At 44.4% G+C, this 27,962-nt stretch overlaps 2 protein-coding genes across 6 annotated transcripts in view; one reads left to right on the forward strand and one right to left on the reverse strand.

Moving 5' to 3' along the window:
• The window catches only part of PNPLA8 (patatin like domain 8, phospholipase A2), a 35,472-nt gene extending 19,222 nt beyond the window's left edge, over positions 1–16,250 (reverse strand). The window contains exons 1-5 of one of the 5 annotated variants that reach the window (XM_078612911.1): positions 9,004–9,186; positions 5,839–5,852; positions 4,799–5,095; positions 4,254–4,403; positions 1,813–1,964 (exon numbers count right to left, since the gene is read on the reverse strand). In XM_078612911.1, coding sequence (XP_078469037.1) covers positions 1,813–1,964; positions 4,254–4,403; positions 4,799–4,921 — 425 coding nt within the window. In that variant the 5' untranslated portion in view covers positions 4,922–5,095; positions 5,839–5,852; positions 9,004–9,186. Of the gene's footprint in view, positions 1–1,812; positions 1,965–4,253; positions 4,404–4,798; positions 5,853–8,861; positions 9,187–16,059 lie in introns of those variants that run through there. The other 4 variants (XM_078612910.1, XM_078612909.1, XM_078612907.1 and 1 more) reach the window with 4 other exon arrangements.
• The window catches only part of LOC144731720 (protein Wnt-7b-like), a 28,845-nt gene continuing 15,304 nt past the window's right edge, over positions 14,422–27,962 (forward strand). The window contains exon 1 of the mRNA XM_078612913.1: positions 14,422–15,284. Within this exon, the coding sequence (XP_078469039.1) occupies positions 15,214–15,284 (71 nt within the window). The 5' untranslated portion in view covers positions 14,422–15,213. The remainder of the gene's footprint in view (positions 15,285–27,962) is intronic.

Here is a 27,962-nt window from a genome sequence, read left to right on the forward strand (position 1 = left end):
CAGAAGCGACCTGGCCACAAATGATAGCCCAATGAAGTGGCTTATCACGTGGAAATATATCGCAGCCAAATACTCTAAACGGGTGATGTTCATTCTAAATGTGGAGGGAAAACCGGAGGTCCCGGAGAAACAACTACACAACCACGGGGGAAAACATACAAACTCCAAATGTATAGGTGTCAGGGTCAGGATCGAACCCACAACCTCCTGTATACCAGGCGAAGTAGTTAGCATCTAGCCACCGTGGCACCCCATACACTGCCAGTTGCTGGAGAAGCTCAGGACTTATTTTTATGCCAGTCCAGATAGTGAGCCATCGCCTCTGAGATCATGAGTTTGAGTCTCTCAATCCATAAACCTGCACAAATAAGTAAAGGTGAAACCTAGCACAGTCCTGAAAGACTGCGCAAAAAACGAACAAGCCTATTGTAAAAATAATTAATATGAATGTTGAAACGACACAAATTGTAAACACAGCAGAATATGCGTACATCGGGTAGTTGTTGAAGGTGGATCAGGATCCAACAGATGAAGTTAAAGTTTAACGTGAAAATGAGAATACCACTGTATCTAAAGAAGCGTTTTCAATCACTGCCAACTGATAGCCATGACATAAATTAGAAACACACTGACAAAGAAAACAGGGCCAAAGATGAAAAGTTCACAAAGGGGAGATACATGTTTTACGTAACACCGAGGGACAGAAGAAGGAACACAAGGATCAAGGAAAAAACACAAATCAGAGACATCATAATTACAAGGAAGCTAAATGAGATTGGGCAGGACATATTTCCAGACGGCAAGATGGTCGATGGACGAGACTGGTGACTGAATGGCAGCCAAAGAAGTGAGCGAGTCCAAGTTGGTGACCATCGCGGAGATGAAGAGATGAGATTGTAGCAGCACTGGACCATGAGGGGCGGTGAGAGCATGGGAAGGCTTTCATTTTCCAGCAGTGGAAAGGCAATGGCTGAAAATGATAACACCTCTCTGCATGGGAGAAATTTAAAGTTCCACCTGACCAACTCAATAAGGCGTCCTAAATTGTTTAAGATTTCATTTCGCTGGTAATTACATCCAGCATCATCGGGCGATTTGCCAAAGGAGGTCCCATGATGAGACTTAAGTTCGTCTTAACTTATCCCTTTAACAACGATTACATATATTAAAGAATGCACACGTTTACAAACAAATATACCATTCGGAAGAGTTACAATAAAGCCATTGCTGGATGAGTGTGCGTTGTCTTATGATCCTGTAAAGTGACTGCACACGAACGGACCTCCACCTCAGTGGGCATCCTCTAAGGCGCATTCCCTCCCTTGCCTGCCGCTCAATGGTTCTCGAAATCAGCCATCATCCCTAATCAGCCATCAGAGACATATCCTGCCCAAGACCGGAAACATGTCGTAACAGTCAGAATATCTAACTTTCACTATGTAAATTTGTCCATATGCTCCTTTTCATCTCAATGGAATTCAAATAATGAATCTCGAAGCGCATCTTTGCGCTTCCTAACATCGGAAGAAAGAGTGTTCAAGGCGTCCTTGGAAGCGGATCTGAAAGCACGCAATGCAGTGACCACCTTTGTTCAATGGTTAACCAAAAGCCGCTGCTGCGAGCATGACCAGAATTCACGTGATAGTTTACGCTCCTCTACGAGATCAGCAAGATATTGTAGTTAATTTGTGGAAAGCACTTTGATGTAATGGGTCATCGATCGTGAGGAATAGAGTTTGGAAATCCCTGCATTAGGATTCACTTCACAAAAATTAAGACAATGATGCAGACGAGTAAGTGGATATGCGCTACCTCGTTCCTCCACCGTCGATGGAGAGTACACGAATGCCAAAGCCCCGCACGGGGTCAACGTATCCGACGAGAGAGAGGGCCTCACGTACAGACGCCTGCAGCCGTTCATTGCCAGCCTGCCTCATCCGCAACAGGCATGGAATAGCCTTCTCCTGCATCCCAGCACACAGGTATGTATGAATGTTCAACTTCTTTCGCATCGTTCGTAGCTAACCGTGGAAATCGGAGGTGTGGGTGAAGGGCGGCAAACTCAACAAAAAAAGCAGTTCCAATGAAATGTAGTTTTCGATCTAGATTTTAAAGTGCATAACTCCAGTGGCTTCCTAATAACAGAAGAGTGTTCCAGATGGTCGCAGCAGTGCATCTGAAGGCACATAATGAAACGGCACCCTCCATGTACATTTGCTTTAAACTGCTGCCAAAATTGAACATTTTCCAAAAATTACAGACATTGCGACACTGCCAAAAAAAAGTAGGTTGAACTTATTTCGCACCTCACGTAGCCAACCATGGTGATCAGGGGTACAATAGCTGTTCAACAATACATTTAAAGAATGTCTACCTGTGTACTGTTATTGCAGAGCTGAATTATCATCCGCCAAGTTTGGTCACTCGTTGTCACAGAATTAGGTTGTTGCGAGGCGAAAAGTGTCACGTACAGGTCATTACAAGCGTCAATAGAGTCATATACTGTAAAGTGCATTGGGACTTTGGCCAGTCCCATGTAGTTTAAACGTAGTTTGTTACTCAATACCTCTATGACCAATGACGCAACAGTAAACACTGGCAGTGTTCAACAGGCATGCAACATCGCATACATTCCTTGATTTAAATATATTATTACGCGCTATATGAATGCTTCTAATCATATGTGGCAAAAAATATATGATTCTATCAATACATGTTGAAAGAACTTGGTTTCAATTACCCCAATTGCCACATTCACCACAATCTAAAGAAAGAAAAATCTATTTTTTTTTTATTGAATCGTGACCTGTGAATCTTCAGAATGGCAAATCCAAAATGTTTTTGTGTACATCCCACTCATAAAAGTTACACATTCACAGCGTCAGATATATTAATACGCATTATGTACAAGAGAAGAACGATATCGTTGATGGTTCTTGTTTAAAAAAAACAATAAACAGAAGTGTGAATTGGATTCAATGTAATGCCTCACTCAGACATATCTATAATATAATAGGTACATCGCGATTCACTCCATTGTGATGAAATAATTTTCACAAATTGGGGTCACAATTCAATTCAAGAATGGATAGTTTGTCATTACGCATGTGGAATCGCTACTGGCTGTAGGATTTACGCAAACCAATTACGTACAGCAAATATAAATCGTAAATACTTGATTCTTGTACACTCAATTGGATACATACATTATGAACATTATAACCAATTGCCATGGATTAAATCGATGCACTCTTACACACCTCATCATTATCACGATGCATGGGCAGAGCCCGTAGGTGTCTACTGCACATTTGAACCTTATGGCGGGAGCCCGGTGTCCCGAATAAACGGAAGTCAAAATCGTAATTAATTTTTTTTTGGCGACTCCATCCCACCGCACACACAAACGCCGCGACCCACCAGAAATCAATCCTCTCGTTTCTTCACCAAGCACCCGTCATTGCCAAAATTGCCGTAGACATAAACAAAACTTTTAAACTTTGATTAGCGCATTGTGTAGAGCTCGTCGAGAGGAATAGATTGCCGTATTGTTCGCCTTCAACAGACATAAAATGACGTCGCAACGCAGTTTATGCGAAATCTGGGGGCTTATGGGACCCCGGGGTTCCACCATAAGGTTAATTTCCTAACTTATTTCCATTTTCCTCCTCCTTGTGCCAATATGCTCAATAAGTGCCACATTTATGTGGCACCAATCTATTTATGTCATCAAGCCATTCTGTGAGGATTTCCTCTCTTTCCGTTCCTTCCATTTTTCCAAACAACACACTTTGAAATTTCTTGTTGTTGTCCATCCTACATATATATAAAAGGGTAATTTGTGAATGTGTGTCTGTTAGAAATGTTTAGCATACCTCCCAACATGCTACAAACTTGAAATTTGGCATGTGGGTAGCTTCCAGACTCTACACAATGCTAAAAGTCTAAAAATAGACTTTTGTATTTTGGGGGGGGGGGAGGGCGAAGCGAGGTAGTAAAGCTAGTCTTACATATATGTCCAAATAGTGCCAGTTTCCTTCTCCTCACTGCCTGCATTATCAGGTCTTCTTCTATGTGCAACCTTTTTCTTACTTCTACGTTGGTCACTCTTTGGGACCAGTTTAGATGCAGTATCCTTCTATAACAATACGCCTAATATACATCCTATGCGCATGTTGTCAAGACTGAATTGTTCAAGGTGCATGCTGTATAAAATTGACTCTCGATTCCAAATTCCATGCGAGCTTGCACACCTCCACAGCGACGAGCCTGGACTCGGGATACTCCACAAGATGCTTGTTGAGGTCACCCAATCGGGACACCTGGCTGGGCAAATCGTTGGCCTTTCTCAGGTCCTGCACCAGGCACCGCGTGTGACTGTCCGCGCTCACACGTGCAAGCACCTGCTCCCAACAAAAAAGTGCACGGACGAAGGAGAAAGGTGAACAAGCCAACAGGTCATTTTCACTGTCAGGTGTGCAAAGTTCCAGCCGGCGTCATTATCTGTCGTTCCTATGTAGTCAATGTAGCGATAATTTATAGCTTCAGAATTTACAGCCACTTCCGTAAAAATTGTATTATATTAATGGTATAATCACACAACACTAGCTTTATGACTAAATTGGTTCAATCTGTTTTTGTGAAGGTGACGTACATGAAAGTATTTGAATATAAACTGCAACTGGATAAGTTAAACTAATATTCAAGGTGTTCACAGTGAGGAGTGTTTGTGTGCAGAGTGTGACAAATCAGAAATGAAAGTACAAATGGTCAGGAGCTTAGACCATGCTAAGGTTACCTTGGCTCTTTGAAGCTGCAGCTTCAACATTTTCTCCTCCGATTTAGACACAGCTTTGCCAGGCTTATCTGGAGGCCCTGCCTCTTTCTCTGATGAGATATCAGCTGCATCCTTCTCCCCCATCTTCGAGGATTTCACAAGCCGTGGCTCACGGAGTTTGCTCGCCAGCCCCGTGACGTAGCCGCCCACCAAATTGACGGGGTGTCGGATGTGGTCTGAGAACGCCTTTTTCTTCGGAGATTGACCTCGAACACTCGCCGGCTTTTCCTGCACCGGTTCCTCGACACCACTCTTCACCTGCACCGAAACCGACTCAACAGGTTGCTTCTCAGGTGACGGTTGACTTGGTTCTAACGCCCGTTGCCCGGCTTCTGACGTGGTAGCTTCATTTTCCCAGAAGTGCTGATCAACATGCTTTGAAATGTGCTTGCTGGCCTCACCAAGGTCAACGCCAAAATATGGTACGCTAAACATATTTCCCTTAGGACTACTATCGTCAAGGACATCATGAACGGATGATTCCACTGGTTTTGAGCTGCCATCTCTACTCCCATTGCCTTTACTGTCATCATCGTTATTACCATTCTTAACCCGTTTTTCTGGTGCACTCACAGGCATGCCCGTTACTGACGTCCTATTCACAGACTCAGAAGTTCGGGGAAATGTGGCAGGGTTAAAATTCACAAAAGAAAATCTCTCTCTGAGCTCATTGCTTGTGCTTGCTATAATCTTTGATAAACAGTTCAAGGTATTCTTCAAACGTGACATTCAGTACATTAATGTTAATCAAACTCCAAAGGCAACTGGATCACCTGAACGCAACTTTACCAATGTACTTCAGTTATACATCCTACTTGACTCAAAACAGCATAATTGATTTGTGTATTCTAATTGCCAATACTAAATGCTTTTAATATATTGACAGTGTTTTTTCCTTTTATTAAACATACTGCATGTGATAGCCACATATCTTATGAGCTGTTATTGAAGAGTCATAATGTCTTGTTCCTTCATATCCAAGTTGAATGTAATCATATCACCTTGTTGGTTTACCCTGAAAAACAAATCCATGAAATAAAATTAAAAACTATCACGTGCCTTATGCCTATTTATACATAGAACATGATATAATTGAGGGAAAACAGCAAACATTCAATTTATATCAAACATCTCCATTATACATCTTAGCTTTTAAAATACATTTTACTTTAAACAGTTAACTTTAGAGGTCTTGTATGACAACATACAATGCCTGAATATAGTTGGCACAATTTAACTTGGTTGAAATTATATGAAAAACTGTAACTGCCGACTACATTTGGAGACGATGAAATGAAATGAATTAGTAAAAAAAAAATCCCAATTAACTTAATGATAGGTTACAATAACAGACTAGAATATATCATAACAATAAACCAGAGACCTTTTAAAGGGCTCACATATCAGCCACGATCTATTCACTTCCGGATTAAAGCCTCTCCACACATCTCCGACATCTAACCGTGTTGCAATGTAACAATCCATGTCAACAATGATTGCTAAAATCAATTAGAATACCCCAATGTATTTGTAGATGATGGAAAAGCATTTGACGAAATGAAAATGTATAGTCGACCAAACTATATAAATAAAATGGCTCTAACGGGGCGTAAATAAAGCTACTTAATGCAAAAGTCTGCAATGCATACTGCCAAGTGGAACCTTAAATTACTATGCAATATCCAGTATGAAGTGTATTAGAAAACCAAGCTTTACTCGCAAAGGTCACTAAATTCAAACTGTGCCACTGCTCATGTTTGTTTGCCCAAATTGTAAACATTCCACATTCCTTCAGCAGGGCTAACAAAGTCAAAGAACAAAACGAAAACGAACGGCATTATTATCAGCCATTATCAATCCACTGTTGGATTAATTCCATGCCAAGCCATCACAATTCCTCAAGGTTCCTGCAATATAACAATCCACTAAGCGCTGAACACGCGGTTATATCTCCCCGAAGGACATGCTCTCCAGCAACTCTTCCCAATATCCTCGAGTGTGCGGACCCCTTTTCAACCTCCAACCATTTTGAGGACCACCGCATGCTTGAAATTATACATTTCCTTGGTGATATTATTATTTCGATTTAAAGCTTTCGTGACTGCAGGGATTCATCTTCTTGGTTCTTTCGGTAAAGTCACGTAGAAGGGAAATAATAAAATAAAAATAAAACATGATAAAATAAAATAATTCTCACGACGTTTCGGCCACAACGCAAGCAGCCGTCCTCAGGTGAAGAACAGGTCTGTCATTCAGACGCTGTCTTTCCAATGGTAGCCAGAGGGTTTGCAGAGCACCTTGTTTTTTCCGAGACTAAGGTGCTCTGCAAACCCTTTGGCTACCATCAAAGGTTTGTACACGAAGCCATTCAGATATACAAACACAGACATAATTTCAACCGTGATGATGAGTACAAACTTAGTAATCATTGGAAAGATGTTATCAACCATGCAAAAAAGATTTAACTACACATTTTTGGACCATCTTATCTGACAGGCACTATTTTACTTTACCGAGTGTTAACATCCCCAGCGTTTAACAGTACTCTCTTTATTGTCAGCCAACACTGGTATAAACATGGGCATTTTCGTTTCTTTTCTATCATGTGCATCCAGTGACTTGCGCACAAACACGTCCACGTCGAGGACGCCCACGAGTACCTCGTGCCTTCTTTTAGCCCCGCCCCCCCATCCCGATACCTTCCATTCATTGGCTACCACATTCTGATAAACTCCTCCCCCCCCTCTCCTCCCCCCTTAACTTGTATTTAAGAGCTTGCATCTTGAATCGCTGCCTCACTTGATGCAGCAAATCTGGCTGTGACGGTCCCACCTGATTACGGAGACTTGTGTTGCCTCCGAAACGTCGTGATTTTATTGTTTTATTTTATTAATTATAATTTCATTTTTTTACCTACGTGACTTTACCGAAAGAACTAAGAGTATATATGTAAACTCCTCTGTCAAGGCGCTCTCCTCCTCCGACCTAACTTAAATATACGCTGCCAAGCTTGGCGGTGTTCATTGGGACGCTGTCTTTCCGACAGCTCTGTTTCTTCACCTGAGGACGGCTGCTTGTGTTGTGGCCGAAACGTCGTGAGAATTTTTGATTGTTTTATTTTTATTATTGTATTATTTCCCTTCTACGTGACTTTACCGAAAGAACCAAGAAGAAGACATGTGGAGCAGTGCTCATTTAAGTTGGCTATCCAGTTACCAGCGGTGGAAATTACACATTCCTATGACATGTTCTTTTAGCCAGTCCATAATTAAGTGACTACGTTTAATACAAAGCGTATTTCTGCCAAACAAGCGGAATTTCACATTCATATCGCATGACCAAGAGGACACAATAACGATTATTCCGTAATACGGCAGTAATCTGTCGCATTTACAAGAGACAATTTGCCACAGCGGTGTCAACTATTTAATCAATGTTACATTTTTACATTTAATCTTATAGGTTTTTTAAGGGACAATGTACACAGCTGTTAATATCTATTGGTCCACTAACAGCCGGTTTCTGCTGTGGAAACTCCACATTCATACGACAAGATAGCACTCATCCATGAAGGCCAAGAGCATATTCTGTGCTATACACCAACACAGGAGTGATTTGAGGAACATCTCGTCGGGCTCTCGTGGTGGTGTGAGCAGGCAGTTGCAGGGCTGCACCTTTACCTCTGCGACATTCACGAACAGCTAGAACCGCGTTAACATGACAGACGTAATTTTCCACAGCAGTCAATTAAAAACAAAACATCAGTGATTTAATTATAAAGTGTGTATTTAATCGTACACGTTTTAACGTTAATATCTGAATTACGCGCGCGTGCCAGCTGTAAGGCCAAATTATACACTAACAGCCAGTGGCAACTCCCCGTTCCTATGGCACAATAGCAGTTTACAGTACAGTACACCCCATTGGTGTAAGTCACTCGACGATAAAAACACAACGTAATATCTTGATTAGCCGCGGCGGTGCTCTTTAAGCGGTGTTACACGACGGTTCTGGTGAGTTTTACCTCAGAAAGTACTGGCTTACAGGCTTGCGAGGCCCCCCGTTGGCTACAGTGCGACACGCCTGGGCCTACCACAGAACGCGTTCATTCAAACGGCGCCGATCGTCACGCAAGGTTTAAAACGCTGGCGGATGTCGCCACGCACCTGGTGTTCTCTCTTCGAAAATAGCCGACGGTTTTCACAAAAAAAAATACTGAAAGGCGAAGGAGGAAGAAGGAAACAAACAAAACTCGATTAAAAAATTCGTTGCGTTACGACGCTCAGCGTGGACATTGAAAGCAGCGGTCTCTTCGACTGCAGCGAAGTAAACAGTCGTGACGTCACCGCCGCGGCGGCTTACCATTGGCTGAGGCCATTGCCGCCCCAATAAATTATGTAAATTAGTCTTTGGTTCTTTCGGTAAAGTCGCGGAGAAAGAAAAATATTTTGATTTAAAGCTTTCGTGACTGCAGGGATTCATATTCTTTGTTCTTTCGGTAAAGTCACGTAGAAGGGAAATAATAAAATAATATTATATTTGTTTTATTTTATTATTTCCCTTCTACGTGACTTTACCGAAAGAACCAAGAATATAAAGAAAAATATGTTAATTATCAGTGAGTTTTTCGCGGCCCCCAGAGGCACATCTACATTAATTATGTTAATTATCAACACGAGGTGATACGGGAGTCCCCGTAGTCCGATGCTACTCTTGCATACATTATGCTAATTACTAGTGAGGTTTTGCCACCGCCCCCCCATCGCCCGATGTCACGCTCTCATAAATTATGTTAATTAGAGGGTTACAAGAGGTTACATCTTCACCACATTATCATATCACAATACAGGGCACAACAAACTAATTATAACCAATGCATTATAACTAAATCCCTTATACACAAACGCATTACCACGGTGTTGCTGTGGATGATTGGAACTTCTTCTCATAATGTCCAATTCAATAAAAATATTAACTTCTGATCTGAGGGGCCGTCCATAAATGACGTCACACAATTTTGAACGATTTTTGACCCCCCCCCCTCCTCACACGGCGTCACAAAAAGTCAGACCCCCCACTCAAATGACGTCACAAAGCTCTGCACCCCCCCCCCCCACACCAAAAATTCATTCTTCAAATCGCTTTAAACTATTGTCATTGTAGTGCGTATTTAATGTGGCGCTGCACTCTGATGTTGTAGGAGAAAACATTTACTAAAAAGTATATTTAATTAAGTAGAACGTGTTGTCTATATTTATTTAAAGTTGTGCATTTTGATGTGACGTCACATTTCTCAACCCCCCCCCCCCGCGTCACACATCGTCACAAATGTCTGACCCCCAGGTGCGTGACGTCATTTATGGCCGGCCCCTGATTATTGCTGGGCGCTTGGGTGTTTCGGACCTTTGACCGCTGTGCAGTGCAACGATAATTCAATCGTGTTTGTTTTACTCGTAGGCAGTGGCGTAGTAACTAACATTATGTCAGTGGCGTAGTAACTGCATCATTATCAGTGGCTTAGTGACTACATAAACACATTCCTGCGGAGGGAGCTGGTAGGAACGTTGGGTTGCTCGGTCAATGGCCAGGGTCAACGGCGGCGTGGTGTATTCCGCAATATGCCCGACTGTGAGGGTGGGCACAAGCCGGCGTGAGTAGGTTAAACGTTGAGTTTTATAAGGGCACCACGGTGTGACCAACCCCTCCCCACCCCTCCCACCACCTAGCCCCACCCTCCACACCCAGCCCCTCCCCACCCTCCCCTCTCCACCCAGCCCCACCCAGCCCTATCCTCCCCACCCAGCCCCTCCCCACCCTCCCCACCCAGCCCCTACCCACCATCCCCACTCAGCCCCTCCCTCCCCACCCAGCCCCTACCTGCACGACGGACGGACGGACACAATAATCCCCTGTGGGCTGGTGTAACCAGGAGGTTCCTACCAGTATTATCAGTGGGGGAGTGAATACATTGTCAGTGGCGTAGTGACTACAATCGGTCTTACGCTGCAAGTTGGCCATTAGATGGCAGTACAATACAGCAATGGATTCCTGAATATATTGTGTGGAGTTCACGCAAAGCCAAACGTCCCAATGTTGCAGGAGCCTCTTGAAAAAACACGTCTCAAGACCCAGTGAGCATTTTTATTACACGCATTTATTTAACTCACTGTCTGTTGTTGTTGTCGTATCCTCAAATATTGTAACTCAATTTTTACCCACTTCACAATGTGGTATCGACTGCAAATTTGGTATACTTATGTCATACTGATGACAATACTATATTCTATCATAAAAATAAATGTAAACATTATTTTTTATATGTTATGTTTCGGCTTGGGTCTAATTGCCCACGCTCAACTCAAGTTGGCTGTAATTGACCACAGTCCCTCACGTTATGGCAAGCTTCGGGGCCACTTCCTGGAGTCGTGGAGTTCTTCCATTACTAGTACGGTACATTTCATAAAAGCGTGTTTTATAAAACTTTTTTTAATGTTACTTATTTATGGGTGAGTCTTATAAACCCTGTAGGTGTACGTGTGACCAGATTTTTTTTAATACGGTCCCTTTCTTGAAACGGTGCGCAGTTTTAGGGTGCGTCTGATGATTATCAGACGCAACGTAAAGCAAGATCATTATAATAAGCTTCAGCATTTCGATAGATGGCAGAATTTGGTGATTGGGAATGGGGCCACAATTGAGTCAAAGTTCTTGGCAGCGTTCGCATCAGCCTCCACCAGATGGCAGGCGTTATTCACCAAGCCTGGCCGATGTTTTTTTGGCACAACAATTGCAACGCTATCCACGTTTCACACACATGTAACGGCAGGGATTGATTTTAACCGCAGTTGTCCGTGGCGGAGCTCCGTAAATGAAACCCGAAGGTCTATTTAACGTGTAACATTCGCAATTCTCTGGAAAGAAAACAGACAAATTTACAAAGTTGAATCCACGTGATTATTTAAATGAGGTACGAAAATAAATAAAAAACCGCACTCCAGTATTTAGTTGTACTGAATTACACTTGTAAAATTAAATATCAAACAGCCACTGCACGCAAGACATTTGGTCAACATATTTACGGAATGGGCTTGTGACCAAGTAACCCTTGGGGGCTTCTCTCGCGTGCCCCTTCGGCCGTTGTGAGTGTGCACACAAGTGACGTCACGTCGGTGAATAATGTTTCAGCAGAATGCTGTGGAAAATACAGAACACACACACACAAACGACCTCGGTAGCGGGGTAAATAAGACGCGTGCATTATCGCATGCAATTGCCGATGAAATACTGCTCAACACGATGTCAAGGAAGCCTTTTGTTGACCGTTTTCAATGCGTGCCTGTATTATTTGGAACCCAAAGAGCAAAAATTCCCCGACATCTACGTGTGGGGGCAAGTGTTGTTAGCGAGCACCTGTTAAGGTCAGAACGGATCACGAAGGGGTGGTGGTGGTGGTGTGAATCAGAATCTTTATTGATACTGGAGGAATTGGATGGGTTATAGTTATTATTTTTTACAGATGTGCCCAGCCGCCTTACACGCCACGCAAGGTGACTCATTTAAGGCTGAGTCGACTCAGAATTAGCCAGTTCAGGATATCACTCGCCAACGCTGTTTAGCAATGGCTGGGAATCGAACTCGTTTTGCTGGGTTCGTGGCACAAGGCAGCGTCGCTGTTCCATTCATTTGCGCACGCACGCTCAATGCTGGGCTTGTGGCGAGAGGGAATATTACTAATACAGAACGCGTCGCCAGAAGCAGCCATGGCCGATGGTCAAGATCAATAACGGATTGGCGGTCGACAGGGATTTAACGGGATATGGAGCTCGTCCAGCGAGAGGAGAGATGGGGCGTTGAAATGAGTCCGCGTGCAGGCGCTCGGTGCGATTGTTTCAATGGCACGGTCGTGAGAGGGCTGACGAGTTCGAGAGGACTTCATCCAGCAGTGGATTGGCAATGGCCGATGATAGGAGTGTAAAGGAAATGTCCTCGTTACCGTGTTGTCCTGGAGAGTAAGATCACGTACGGTTAGTTAAATTATATTAATACTATTCTTGGTTCTTTTGATAAAGTCACGTAGAAGGGAAATAAAAAAAATAGAAAGAATCAAGAATATTAATCCCTGCAGTCACGAAAGCTTTAAATCAAAATTTATATTAATACTCTGTAAACGCGAGTAAATAGTCATATGCGGGTTAAGAAGCGGGACACGTTACAACATTTTTTTTTAAATTGCAACTCTTTTCGTAAATTAATTGCTAAAGTCCTTCCAATGCCGTGTGCGTTATTTGACCATACTTCACCACGCTGGTCGATACGAGTTAGTGAAGGCAAGGGTGGGGGGGGGATAACTATGAACTCGGTTAACTAATTTCGATTCCAGGCCACGGCTAACATCCGTGGCTAGTTATATTACAACGACCCGGACTGGCTATAGTAGCAGTAACGTGTGGTACAATAATCCTCGCAACTGACACAACGCGGGGGAGACCTTCATCCAGCAGTAGATTAACTAAAACATCCGTAGGTATATTCATATATATATATATTTAAGTGCATAATTAAAAATGGTTAATCCTGCATATGTAAGTTTTAAATTAATGATATACTATTCTGCTTGGACACACAAGTGCCTGGAACCGGTATATTCACACGTGGGCCGAAGGGGCCCTCATGGTGGCAACAGTTGTATCCTTTCACTCCGTAGATTGGATGTTGATAAATGAGGGGTGGCGCAGTGGTTAGCGCGCTGCTCTGAATTCGGCAAAACTGAGTTCGATTCCCAGCCACGGCGAACATCAGGGGCAAGTGATATCCGAAGCAGTCTTCGCTCTCCATCACCAACCGGCGCTGACGAGAGTGGTGAATTTTTTTTTTTAAATAAAAAAACCCACAAAATGGGACCTATATAAACCGACACCTGAAACGGTCGGTGGTCGGCCTTCCATCCAGCGGTGGATTAAACAAAGGGCTGAACATATGGTCTTGTCAATAGGTCTCTGCACTGGCTGACGGAAGCTGGAGTGGCTTTGTAAATACTTCATCACGGTCTCTGGGGGACTCTGAGATACATAATATGGGCGAAAAACTACATCGATGTGTTATTAAAACATAACTTTTTTTCATGTATTTTAAGCACCGCAATTGACACCGAATTGTTGAAAAAAAACTTTTCCTACTTACAAACCTGAGCCAATGATGGAAATTCCTCCTTCCTACGTTGAGTCCATCCACAGCTAAAGCGCTGTCGGCTTCATTGTATCCCACCCCGCAACGCTAAAGTACTGAGTCGAGTAACCTCCCATTTGCGAGCACTAATAATTATCAATCATTAGTGTCATCCGACTAACTTCACAGACGCAATGTATATATTCGTCGACTGATGAATTCGTGGTGTCTGTATTTGTATGTGTGCGTGTGCCTGTGTGTATATCAAACCGGTCCAAGATTGCACCCATAACCCCCCCCCCCAACAGTGTACATATCACCTTCTATTTAATTTGGAATGGCGCCACATTGCGGATGTTTTTTTCGTCTTCTTCATGCAAAAAAAGGATTCAATTCCTCAGCCGCTTAGCCCCGAAGGTAGCGAGTGGTAAAACTTCGCCGGCCAGAAAAAAAAATCTGACGAAGATAAGTGCCAATTCTTGGCATTTATTCATTCTCGTCGCAGATCGTCTGTACGCTACACATGCCCTGCGGTGCACACGCCCGTACAACATTGACTGCGGTGCAGCCGTGCGCGCATCAAAGTAAAAGCCGGTGTCTATCTCCGCGAGCGCGCCACGTGTGCGTGACTTGGAGTAGCATTGCACGGGGAGGGGACTCGGAGCGATGGGATAGCTGGATACCCAAGGGAGAGTTACTCTAAACAAGCGCGAATACTCGGGCCGTGCTGCGCGCTTTGATCGGGCGAGTGTGAAGCTACGAGATAAAATACCCGAAGGCTACCATCATCGATGCTCACAACGAGTCTCATCGAAGCTGTGTCCGTCTCCTGCCTGCGCGTGGAATTCATGACGCCTCGCATTCATGAAATGCATACAGATGAAGAGGGAAGAGCGGCGATTTATCCGTCAATTATAAAAACACCACCGTGCTTTCCCTCTCTCTCTCCCTCTTTTCTCCCTCTCTTCTGTCTCCGCGTCTTCCCTTATTCATTGATTTTCCTCCTTTACACGACTGGCTGCATCGTGGACCGGATTGACATTTCGTAGAGAACTTCTTGCATGGAAGAGAAGGCGAGGCCCGGGGATTAGACTGCCCTTGGTTATTATTAACAAGCGCTTCTAAACAACAACAGCAACAGCAGCAGCGGCAAGCGGCCGCGCACTTCGCTGTACATTCGTATAGACCGCTCCACACAGACGTTAATCATCATGTGCTTGCGGATGTTACATTGGATGCTACACATTCTGCCTTGCATTGGAGTCATCTACCTAAGCATTGGGTGAGTTGTGGTTTTTTTGTTGTATCGCAAATACAGAAATGTGCACACAGTTGACGCGATGGACGAACTAGGGACACTGCTTACGAATCGCATACATGTGTGGATGTTAGTACTGCAGTGCACCGCATTTTTATATATAAAGCCATGCTCAACACACTGCTGGATGAAGGCCTCCAAAAGCCGACTTGCCACCACCCACGATAAGATAACTCTAGAAAAGCGCACGGGGTGCACAGTTCGGGCAGAACAACCATATGAATGAACGTATCCATGTATAATCGTTGACGATGCGTGCGTAGCTCGCACATGTACCATGATAGTCGTGGTGTACATGACTCTCCACGTGTGTGGATGGTAGACCGAGGAACGTTTCATAATACAAAAACGTGCTACGACTTGGTCAGGATCAAATCAAGTTAAGATCAAATGTGTCGTGTACGTGCGTAACATAAGCGCAGATTGCATGTAACACGCGCTATATTATTTTTCATAACGAGGAGAGCTAAAGTCGAACTGTTGAAGCGTACAAAGAAGGGCTCCAGATCTGATAAGCAAGCAAATAGTGCGCGCGCTGAAAAGTTTAGTTTAAAAAAAAACACATATACAGTGGCTTATAACAACAGCCCTCGCGCAAGGCATTTAACAAGGTTGACTGGCTCGATCCCAAAATCTTTGCCGCTCTCATTATCAATCTTCGTAGAGAGGCCACGAGTCATTGTAAATTGTAAATGACTCGTCATTGTAAACGACTCGTTATTGCTCCAATGAAACGCACCTGTGAAAACGCGCTTGCGAATACACGTCTGTCTTCAGTCGCCTTCTGTAAAGTTACCTGTGAAGTTATCGCGACACAACTCGATTGATAGGACCCATTGGCGCTCGACGGCCAAGTGGAGAGCGTGATTCGTCCGTATCGATTTTGCTTCATGTCAGGTTTCACTGCGAATATTAGTGCGATTAAGGATATAAACATATCCCGTACAGTTAGAAATCTGCGCAAAGATAAAAACGCTCTATATATTTTCACGTTTAATTGTTTTGTCATTAATTGGTAGATTAGCCGCAGCATGTTCGTACCATCTGTTAATCATACAATCTGGTAATCCACTGCTGATTACTGTGATTAGACCCCGAAAGTCGAATCCGGTCCAGAGTTTGCTTGCTTAAAATGCAGGCTGCTTGATAATATATTTATCTTTAAGAGCCAATCAGCCGATGGACTTAAAACACATTTTTATTCTTACGTGGAGAGACACAGCGGAGTTCTGCTTATATTTCCCTTTGAAATCGAACAGCTTTTAAAATATTACATGCACTATAAAACAATAACTGGCATAATCATTTTACATTTTCCAACAATATACTTATTTTTTGTTACATCAACAAGAGTTATCAAAGTGAGACGCGTTCCTAGAACTTCTGCAATTGTTCGTATGGCAGCGCATCCACAGACTACTGTGCACACGATAGGCTGTTTACATCAAACACATAAAACTAGTTAAACTAGATCGCTCATAAATACGCCCGCAAAGCCAGTGCTCAGAAATTCTCGTAAGCTCCCCCCTCACTCGCCGAACTCGCACTACCACCCATCGCTTACGATGCGTGCGAACACGACCCACCGTGAGATATAGGAACAACGATTAGCAATGCCACACACACGCACGCACGCGGGATCGTTCGTAATTGGTATTGGGCACATTGACATTAGCTTCTACGAGAATGTGTGTGTGTAGCGGAGCGGTGGTGTAGCAGTTGGTGCGCTTTGCTTCCGAAGTTCGACTCCCCGCTCACGGCCAACACCAGTGACGATTGTCTGAACCGGTCCTGGGCCTCCCATAGGTCGACTCAGCCTTTATTGAGTACAGAGTGCGATGTATTAAAAAAAACATTGCCACTCGGGAGAAAAGGCGGTCGGGCGTGGTACTGGCCACCCCACCCCCGAATGTGCCTTGCCGGCCTTCATATGTACTACTCGCTAACAGCACTTGCCTCAACAGTCGAATAAGGCTATACGGGGGATCTTTGTCTTTGTGTGTATCGAGTCGAGGTCTATTCACACGACACTTGACACGCACACCATCAGATAAAGTCGCGCAACAAGTTGCCCGTATGCTCAACGCGCCGCAACATCTTCCGAGACGACCTTGGCGAGGTTGCAAAGGGCTCCGGAATTATTGAATGACAACTTTTTGATAAAAACACGCATCACGTCTCGTTGATATGAGCGCGCTACGCATGGATTGAATGCAAGGCGGGTAAGAGAGGTGCCTAGAGGTGTCTCAGGCCTGTAGGGCGATTTCCCCAAACCACGGAGTCCTCGAAACTAACACGCATCTCGTCGCGTTCACACGCCGCGCGCGCCTGATGATTGGTAGTACGTGGGACACGCGCACACGTGTACGCACACCGGCATACGCGCATATGCCAAACGAACTGATCGCTATCTTCACTTGAGGCTGCGCTCTCCGCGGCTGACGACTTAATTCGTGTTTGGAACGGGGAAGGCGGCACGTGCAGTGTCGGATCGCGGCGGTCCGAGATCGGACTGGAGTTTGTGGGGAAACCCGCGGTTTGTAGAGAAACCCCGACCCAATTATCCGCGGGATTTTTTTAATTATCAACGACATGTTTTTTTTTCTTCTTCTGCGTATGAGTTCGAGTAAAATCTCGCCGACAATAGGGTCCGCTATAATCGTCCACCCGCATCATCACGGAGTTCACCTGAATGCGATTCTGAGTGTGTCTGCGCGCGCGTGTGTGTATGGTACGCGTGTGTAAACATCGCCACTGGGGAGACAAAGGCGGTCGGGCGTGGTGCTGGCCACCGAACCCCCTCGTGTACCGTTCTGGCCTTCATAGGTGCTCGCTAACAGCACTTGCCCCTACAGTCTGTTAAGGTTATACGGGGGATCTTTATCTTTATGGTACGCGTACAGCTACGAGCCCCGGTGACCCGAGTTCAATTCCCCGCTCAATTCCCCGCTCACGGCCAACGCCGGTGACGATTATCTAAACCGGTTCTGGGCCTCCCCTAGGTCGACTCAGCCTAAAATGAGCACCTGGTGCGATGCGTAAACATCGCCACTGGGGAAACAAAAGCGGACGAGCGTGGTGTTGGCCACCCAGCTCCATCGTGTGCCGTGACGGCCTTCATAGGTGCTACTCGCTAACAGCACTTGCCCCAACAGTCCGTTAAGGCTACACGGGGGGACCTTTATCTTTGGTATGTATATATGCATGTATGTACGTGTGTGTGTGTGCAAGTATTCGTTTCACAAATGTTTGGGGAGTGTGTTGAAAGCACGCCGGGTGCGGTATGGCCCTGGTACACACGTCTCGTATACACATCCGTTGCCTGGGGCGCACACACACACACACGGTCTATCTCTCAGCCGCATTCCCTTTAAAGTTGCGTAATTTAAAACGCTATTTAAGAAAAAAAATCTTCGGTGGAAAAAAATATGATGAATCGCCTCCCTGCCAACTCTCAACGTATAATTATATTTGTATCTTTAGCTGCGGGTGTGTGTGTATTTTTTGTGAACATTCAATGCAGTATATACGTACTTGCCTCTTTGCTTTCACCGTAAAACGGTCACGTGCGGTTATATTGTTCAGCAAGTGGGATAAATATATGGCAGACGAGTGTTCGATTTGGAGGAATAATCAATGTTGAATTAATCGTCCAAATTAGATCGATTTCTTTTAGAATTAGGTTATATTTGAACGGTAATCTTGCATGAAAAACACACATATATATAAAAGAACACGGCTTTTTTTTACCAAATAGCATTGGTTCATCAATATAAACAACTTTGGAGTTAACGTTATAAAATAACGGTTACAATTTATACACCGATAATTCCACAGTGCATGCGTTGAGATAAAAGCATTGTCAATTATTGGCTTTGGACCTAATGCCATAAATTGAAACGTTACAGCCAAAACGTTGGGCTGTCACGGCTGGACACTGCGATTGCTTTGAAGTCATCCTGCATGTCGTACATATCGGTGATATAATCGAATTATAACCCAATTGATAGTCCGTTTATGATACGCTGAAATGTATAGTTGCGATTAAGATTTCTTGCGCATCGATTGGAATATGTAACCTGCAGGGTAATCCCTTGAGATGGAACATTGTGTCTATCGATGTGTTAGAGCGTGTCTGTAAATGTGTTTTTGTTGTTGTTATATGTATGTATGTATACGTTAAATTTCGATTTAAAGCTTTCGTGACTGCAGGGATTCATCTTCTTGGTTCTTTCGGTAAAGTCACGTAGAAGGGAAATAATAAAATAATAAAAATAAAACATAATAAAATAATTCTCACGACGTTTCGGACACAACGCAAGCAGCCGTCCTCAGGTGTCTTTCTGACAGACCTGTTCTTCACCTGAGGACGGCTGCTTGCGTTGTGGCCGAAACGTCGTGAGAATTATTTTATTATGTTTTATTTTTATTATTTTATTATTTCCATTCTACGTGACTTCACCGAAAGAACCAAGAAGATATTTATACGTTGTAGAATTATCAAGAAATAATTATCACTGCTCCTGCAGCACACAGGCTTGTACAGAGTTATCTAGAATCATCTTGGCTGCTCCCGTGTAGCACAAACGGAATCATTGCCGCCACAGAATACAATACAGCCAGTCAGGTTGACACCATGCATGTTCAAACGAGCAAATTGTTATACAACAAAGTATTTTTCCTAACCTCTTCTTGGTTCTTTCGGTAAAGTCACGTAGAATGGTAATAATAAAATAAAACATAATAAGATAATTCTCACGACGTTTCGGCCACAACGCAAGCAGCCGTCCTTAGGTGAAGACCAGGTCAGACCTGGTAATAAAATAAAACATAATACGATAATTCTCACGACGTTTCGGCCACAATGCAAGCAGCCATTCTACGTGACTTTACCGAAAGAACCAAGAAGATGAATCCCTGCAGTCACGAAAGCTTTAAATCGAAATTTATTTTCCTAACGTTGATGAAAATGAAATAATATTTTATATTACTCTATCTGAACCATGTTGTCTGTTAAGTCACTTGCACACGTAACTTGAATTATTCCGAGTGTTATGCAATTGCTATGTTAAAGTCTTGTATGTACTTGCACACACACACACATGTACATGTGCATGCACATTTTTATTGCACCCACGCCTCGTCTATCCTCGTGTCAATGTCACGACTCTAACTTGATACATTTATTTTCACGCAAAACACGCTTAAAGGGAATTGGCCAAACATGTAAATGCAGGATGCTCCTGAAATATGGTCTTGAGACTCAGTAAGGCTTTCCTGGGTAAATCAAGGCCATCGTTCTTACTTTACAGCTGCACATTAGGACAGGATATATATGTGCAGAAATTAAAATTATTGTTTTCAATATATATTACGGAACATTACGTCATGATTCCCTTGTATATGTATGATATATACATCGTTATTTTGTATTTATACATAGCGAGAGTGATGAAATCAGTTCGTGTGCAGGTCGTCGGTTGGAATATTGCATTGAGTGATCGTGAGATGTGGTGGTGGCTACTCGGAGAGGTTTTCATCCAGCAGTGGATTGGCCGTGGCTGACGGTGATGGTGACACGTACCTATGGCACAGAACTGTTTGTGTCGTTTCAAGATGCTATCTATTCCCAACCTCGACGTGCCTTTATGCCTGTGCGCTTGCAAATGCTTTTTTTTGTTTTACTCGCAAAACGTTACACAACAAACCCGTCAGCTAACCCCTACCTATTCACAAAGGGCCTCCCAGAATTTAGTGGGCGATTGCCAGGGCGTTCCAGGTGTGCTGTAGATGCGCGGCTCTGGAGTGTTGCTTAATAGATGGCAGTAGCAAGGACGGTGGTGTGGTGGATTTTCTCCGGGATCTCCAGTTTACTCCCACAAAGAGACAATGTGGCATTGGCCAAACATGCCGACGTGTTAGCATCTCGGTGGCGAGATGTTAACAACCTCGACTGGTATACAGGAGGTCGTAGGTTCGATCCCGATGATGCCGACCCTGACGCCTGTATATTTAGAGTTTGCATGTTCTCCCCGTGGTCGTGTGGATTTTTCTCAGTGACCTCTGGTTCCCCCCCCCCCCCGATATTTAGACTCAACGTGCGTTTAGACGATTTGTCAGCTATACATTTCCACACGATAAGCCACTTCGTTGAGCTATCATTTGTGATAGCCAGGTCGCATTTGAAAAGCAGCTACATAGCTCAGTGGGCCTTGCCTCGTAAAATAAAAATATAAAGTTTTAACAGTAATCCTGAGACAACGGCGAGGTTCTATGACAACCTCTTTGTGCCTGGTAGTCATCCATCTAAGCACTTTCCAGGCTCAACGCTGCTTAGCCTCCGTGGTCTGTTGGCTCGCCTTCAGCCCCCGAAATAAATAGGCTGCCAGTTAATTTGCTGTCACTTTCTGACCCCGTGCCCCTACTGGGCATCCTATAAAGAAGAGCATTTTAGCTAATCGGATTCCTCCAGTACGAAAACATATTCTGGTTCTGATAGACATGCGCTGTGTACGTATATACAGGGTGCTTAAAACAAATGTTAACACTTATACGGACAAATTTTGATTTAAAGCTTTCGTGACTGCAGGGATTCATATTCTTGGTTCTTTCGGTAAAGTCACGTAGAAGGGAAATAATAAAATAATATAAATATAAAACAATAAAAATTATCACGACGTTTCGACTGCAACACAAGCAATCATCATCAGGTGTGAAATCCACGGCAAGAAAATTTGAAAAAAGGTGTGGATTTTCACACCTGATGATGATTGCTTGTGTTGCAGTCAACGTTGTGATAATTTGTATTGTTTTATATCAATATAATTATATTATTTCCCTTCTACGTGACTTTACCGAAAGAACCAAGAATACTTATACGGAACTATCGTTTTTAATGGAATAATAACGCATAATACACTCTAACGTGATAACAAATGTGATGTTAATAACTTCAAAAAGTCAAGAGTCTCTACTTGTTCGCCATCGTTGTCAACACGTGTCTGGAATCTTCTCCAGGTGGTCTCCAGAGCCCCGAGGCACATTTCTCGTGGCCTTGTTGCAAATTCTCGGAAGTGTTCACATGTTTTTGAAGCACCCCCCTGTATAATGATCAGCGCACTCGACTTATAACCCAGAGGTCGCTTTAACACGTAGTCTTTCGCGACCAATATGTAGAATCCAGAGGCCACTCGTTTGATTCGATCTCCGGACGTGGCCGTTTATGCAACTGGAGCATGATTTAATCTCCTACCTCCATTCAGGAGCAGGTCACGTGTGTCGAGTAACCTGTGGATACTTCTAACCTCTCCCAAGGCACCTGGCACGTGTGGAGAAGTAGGCCAAATTCACCCACTAGAGGGGCTCTCTGAGGGCTCCTTCTGCTTGAGCAAATAATGCGGTGATGCGGCGCTGTAAAGTGGTGCACAAATAGCAAAACAACTCAACACATGAGTCAACAACATTGTTTTTAATGGTAAAAAAAATGTACATAACAGATGTTTAGGGTAACGGCCCTTCTTCATAGCACTTCATTGTGACTGAAGCTTCTGGTCGAAGTCTCCTCCGCCAGCCATGAGTGGTCTGAGAAGGCAATTGCAGGGGCGGCGCCTTTACACACACAAAGACAAAGATCCCCCGTGTAGCCCTAACAGACCGTACGGGCAAGTATTGTTAGCGAGCACCTATTAAGGGCGGCACGCGAGGGGGGTGGGTGGCCAACACCATGTTCGTCCGCCTTTGTCTCCCCAGTCGTGATGTTTACACACCGCACCAGGTGCTCATTTGAGGCTGAGTCGACCTAGGGGAGGCCCATGACCGGTTCAGATAATCGTCACCGGTGTTGGCCATGAGCGGGAATCGAGCTCGGGTCGCTGGGTTCGTAGCGCAGCGTAGCGCTAACCGCTACACCCCCGCTCCCCACACACACCCACACACACACACCAGGCACACACAAAACAATGTGCACACGTATGCGCACAACGTGTTCAGCTGTGAGATGATGAATGAATGCAGGCTGGGAAATGTGCTGCTGCTGTTGCTGCTGCTGCTACGGCTACGGTCTCTGCTGTGCGTGTCGCGGGCACTTGTAGCGGCTTGTTGCAATGCGTCTGTAACCGCTGTAATCCCCATGGTGCGGAAAGCCACGGGCACGGCTCACGTCACGGATCACCGCACGCCCACTTCTCCCATCGCCCCCCCCTCTCCTTTATCTGCTCAATCGAGAGATCAGGCGCACTGCGACTGAGCACGTCCCACCAGTCGGTGTTGAGAAAGCGGATCTCCGAAGCGAGTTGTTGTAGTTTTGTTTTTTGTGTGTGTTTTTTTAAAGTATTTTGAGCAGTGGCTATGCAATATAACATTTTTACAATTTAAGAATCTGTGATATCATCCTGGAGTCAAAGAGTGGCCAACGTAGAAGTGAGAAAAAGGTTTCGAATAGAAGAAGGCCTGACCATGCAGGAAGCGATGAGAAGGGAACTGGCACTTTGTACACACACGTGTAGGATGGACAACAACACGAAAATTAAAAGTGCGTCGTTGGGAAAAAATGGAAGGAACTGGAAAGAGAGGACGACATAAGAGATTGGTGCCAAAAATATGGGGCACTGCTTGAGCGTATTGGCACAAGACGGAGGAAGGTGGAAACAACACGTGACGCGAAGTGTGCAGTGGACACCTACGGCCGATCTGCCCATAGATCGTGATGATGATGTCATCCTTATCAGTTGCATCATTATTGATGATCGGAACTATCCCTTCATTTTTCTTTCGGTAAAGTCACGTAGAAGGGAGGTAATAAAACAATAAAAATAAAACATAATAAAATAATTCTCACGACGTTTCGGCCACAACGCAATCAGCCGTCCTCAGGTGAAAACCGGGTCTGTCGAGGCGACAGCGTCTGGTTTTCACCTGAGGACGGCTGCTTGCGTTGTGGCCGAAACGTCGTGAGAATTATTTTATTATGTTTTATTTCTATTATTTTATTACTTCCCTTCTACGTGACTTTACCGAAAGAACCAAGAAGATGAATCCCTGTAGTCACGAAAGCTTTAAATCGAAACATAAAAATGTTTTATTTTTATTATTTTATTACTTCCCTTCTACGTGACTTTACCGAAAGAACCAAGAAGATGAATCCCTGCAGTCACGAAAGCTTTACATCGACATTTATCCCTTCATTGTCATATTTGTTGACGAGTAGGTGATGTGTGTCGTCACAAATGTCATTGTCTTTTCTTGCTCTGCCCTTGCACTTACTGCTTGACTTTGCAATTCCCTCCCATAGTCTCTTCTCCCAGGATCTTATAACCGTTGCCCATTCCCAGAAACATGTTGAACTCTCGATTTAAAGCTTTCGTGACTGCAGGGATTCATCTTCTTGGTTCTTTCGGTAAAGTCACGTAGAATGGAAATAATAAAATAATAAAAATAAAACATTTTTATGTTTCGATTTAAAGCTTTCGTGACTGCAGGGATTCATCTTCTTGGTTCTTTCGGTAAAGTCACGTAGAATGGAAATAATAAAATAATAAAAATAAAACATAATAAAATAATTCTCACGACGTTTCGGCCACAACGCAAGCAGCCGTCTTCAGGTGGATAGCAGGTCTGTTGAGGAGACAGTCTGAATTCAGACTCTGTCTTGAGTGAAAGAGTTAATTTCGGGTAAAATCAATGAATTCAGACTCTGTCTCCTCGACAGACCTGCTCTCCACCTGAGGACGGCTGCTTGCGTTGTGGCCGAAACGTCGTGAGAATTATTTTATTGTTTTATTTTTATTATTTTATTATTTCCATTCTACGTGAATTTACCGAAAGAACCAAGAACATGTTGAACTCTCTTATCCAACACAACTTTGACGGTGCCGATTGTTGCTGACCACTTGGTGTTCTGAGCCTTTGGAACCTTTGGTCACAACTGCGTTCTTTTTATATATAAAAAATCGTCTACAAAGTGATATTAACACTGGTGAACAACATTGTTCAAGTCCATCATCATCATCAATAACACTGGTCAACACACTTTTTCTGGCATAAGGTATTCCAACAGTTTGTAAGGTAATTTTCGGGAGCTGATTCCAAATCTGTTTTTTGAGATATCAAATATTGCATTTTCAATAAAAACTGCAGAAGAAAAATATTAAATAAATGTGGATATCTACATAAAATGATATTATAAACACACTATCCTAAAAATACAGCACCATATTTTAACACTAAAGCAGTCACTGACTCGCAACAACTTGCAATCATAAGTGACAGAGTTAATTTCGGGTAAAATCAATGAAAATGGGGTATGCCGATTGCATAAAAATGAGATGTGATAGAGCAAATTTGAGATCAGATTTGGAATCAGCACCCTGAAATTAGTCTAAAACAGCTGCAAAAGTCCAGGCCAGAATTTTTTTTTTTTTAATCTGTTCGATGTTTGCGTGCAGTTTTGTTGTATGCATTCATCATCATCATCAGCAGCCGTGATGAAGACGTCCCTTCACAGTGCAGGGGTCGGCAACCTGCTGCTTCAGAGCCGCATTCGGTGGCTCTTTAAGGACCACTTTGTGACTTGATTTAAGGACCACCGTCTCGTTTTCACATGCATTGCGGCTCTGGAAATATTGAGGGTTTGTTTACTGAATAAAAAAAAAGATTGGTCTTGTAATTTTGGTTGCCGACCTCTGACCATGGGAGTTCTATTTACCATTGAAGTCCAGTTCATCATGGGAGTCCAGTTTGCTATGGAAATCCCGTTGACCATGGGAGTCCAGTTTACTCATGAAGTCCAGTTTACCATGAGAGTCCAATTTACTAGGAAAGTCCAGTTTACCATGGCAGTGGTGTCAACCTGCAGCTCTGAAGCCGCATGCGGCTGTTCAAGGACTGCTTTGTGACGTCGCTATTTATCAAGAACCGCCGTCTCGTATGCACGTGCATTGTGGCTCTTGAAATATTGAGGGCATTTTTTTTGTCTGTTACCGAATTCGAACAAAAATGTATATTCTTGTTATATTGGTTGCTGAGCCCCTGCCTTGCTTTAACCTTGCCATGCAAGTTACAGTCATGAGCAATGTATTGCACAAAGGGGGCACGAACAGGGGAGAGGTTTTGGATTTGATCGCGATCAAACCCAAAAAACCTGTATCATGGATGATATTGGTCGCGAAAGCCGACGTGTTAAGCTGGTGATGATGAAGTAGTGGGTGGCGCATTGAGCGAAGCACCTGACCAGCCGTCAGCGGCGACTGATGCCCGAACCAGTCTGGTGAAGTAGGAACTTGTGGTCAGACGGCCACGTGACCGACACAGGGTGAGAGGGCCTTCATCCAGCAGTAGATGTACAAAGAAACCGCAGTGTCACTGCATATATATTCTACACACTATGTACGAACGCATTCACCTATCACTGAACTAACCCACACGTGCCACAGACGTGAACAAAGTTGTCCTCTCCACTGCTGGGCGATGACCCACCTCCCCGTGACGTTTCAGTCGTGAGGGATTGTTCAACCGTACGGTAACTTCACCACCTTAGCCGGTGCAAGTCGCTTGGCCGCTGTAAATGTCCATGCGACGATAAGCCACTTCGTTGAGGTGTCATTTGTGGCCAAGTCGCTTCTCAACCAGCGCTACATAGCTCAGCGGGGCCTTACCTCGTAAAATAAAACATATCTTAGTTTTGTTAGAGGGGGGGGGGGAGTGGGCACAAGGCGGGTTTAGATATCACTCGCCGCTGATGTTATCCGCGGCCGTGACTTGAACTCTGGGCGCGGGTTCACGTCGCTGTGCGCTCGCTAATCGCTCCGTCACTGCTCCACCACACGAGGCAGCGAGCGGCGTTAACGACTTAGGCAACGGTGGTGGTGCTGGTGGTGGTGGTGGTGCTGGTGGCGGTGGTGGTGCTGGTGGCGGTGGTGGTGCTGGTGGCGGTGCTGGTGCTGGTGGCGGTGCTGGTGGTGCTGGTGGTGCTGGTGGTGGTGCTGGTGGTGCTGGTGGTGGTGGTGCTGGTGGTGGTGCTGGTGGTGGTGGTGGTGGTGCTGGTGGTGGTGGTGCTGGTGGTGGTGGTGCTGGTGGTGGTGGTGGTGCTGGTGGTGGTGCTGGTGCTAGTGGTGGTGCTAGTGGTGGTGCTGGTGGTGGTGCTGGTGGTGGTGCTGGTGCTGGTGGTGGTGCTGGTGCTAGTGGTGGTGCTGGTGGTGGTGCTGGTGCTGGTGCTGGTGGTGGTGCTGGTGGTGCTGGTGGTGCTGGTGGTGATGGTGCTGGTGGTGGCGGTGCTGGTGGTGGTGCTGTTGGTGGATGTTTTCGATTTGTGCTCCAGAGCCTCTGCCGACGCAGTCTGATTTTTACAAAAGTGGCACAGAACCGATGATGGCACCAGTTGTTGAGTTCCACCTCTTCACGGTGCTGTATTAGATCCGGTTGGATTCCCGACTTTGAAATTCCCTCCCCCGTCGTCTCATTGTCCACCGTTCTAATAACCATGCCCGATGCAAGAAGCGTATCAATGTTGTAGCTATTGATTTCTTCCGGGTGCTGTTTGTTGCTGGCTATTCTGCGTTTTGGGCCTTTAGATAACAACGCATTGCTTACTGTTGGGGACGATACGCAGCACGTGAGTGCGTACACGTTTTTTTTGTTATCTCGCAT

This window comes from Lampetra planeri, chromosome 40 (assembly GCF_965212315.1).
Source record: "Lampetra planeri chromosome 40, kcLamPlan1.2.h2, whole genome shotgun sequence".
In the NCBI taxonomy this organism is placed as follows: domain Eukaryota; kingdom Metazoa; phylum Chordata; class Hyperoartia; order Petromyzontiformes; family Petromyzontidae; genus Lampetra; species Lampetra planeri.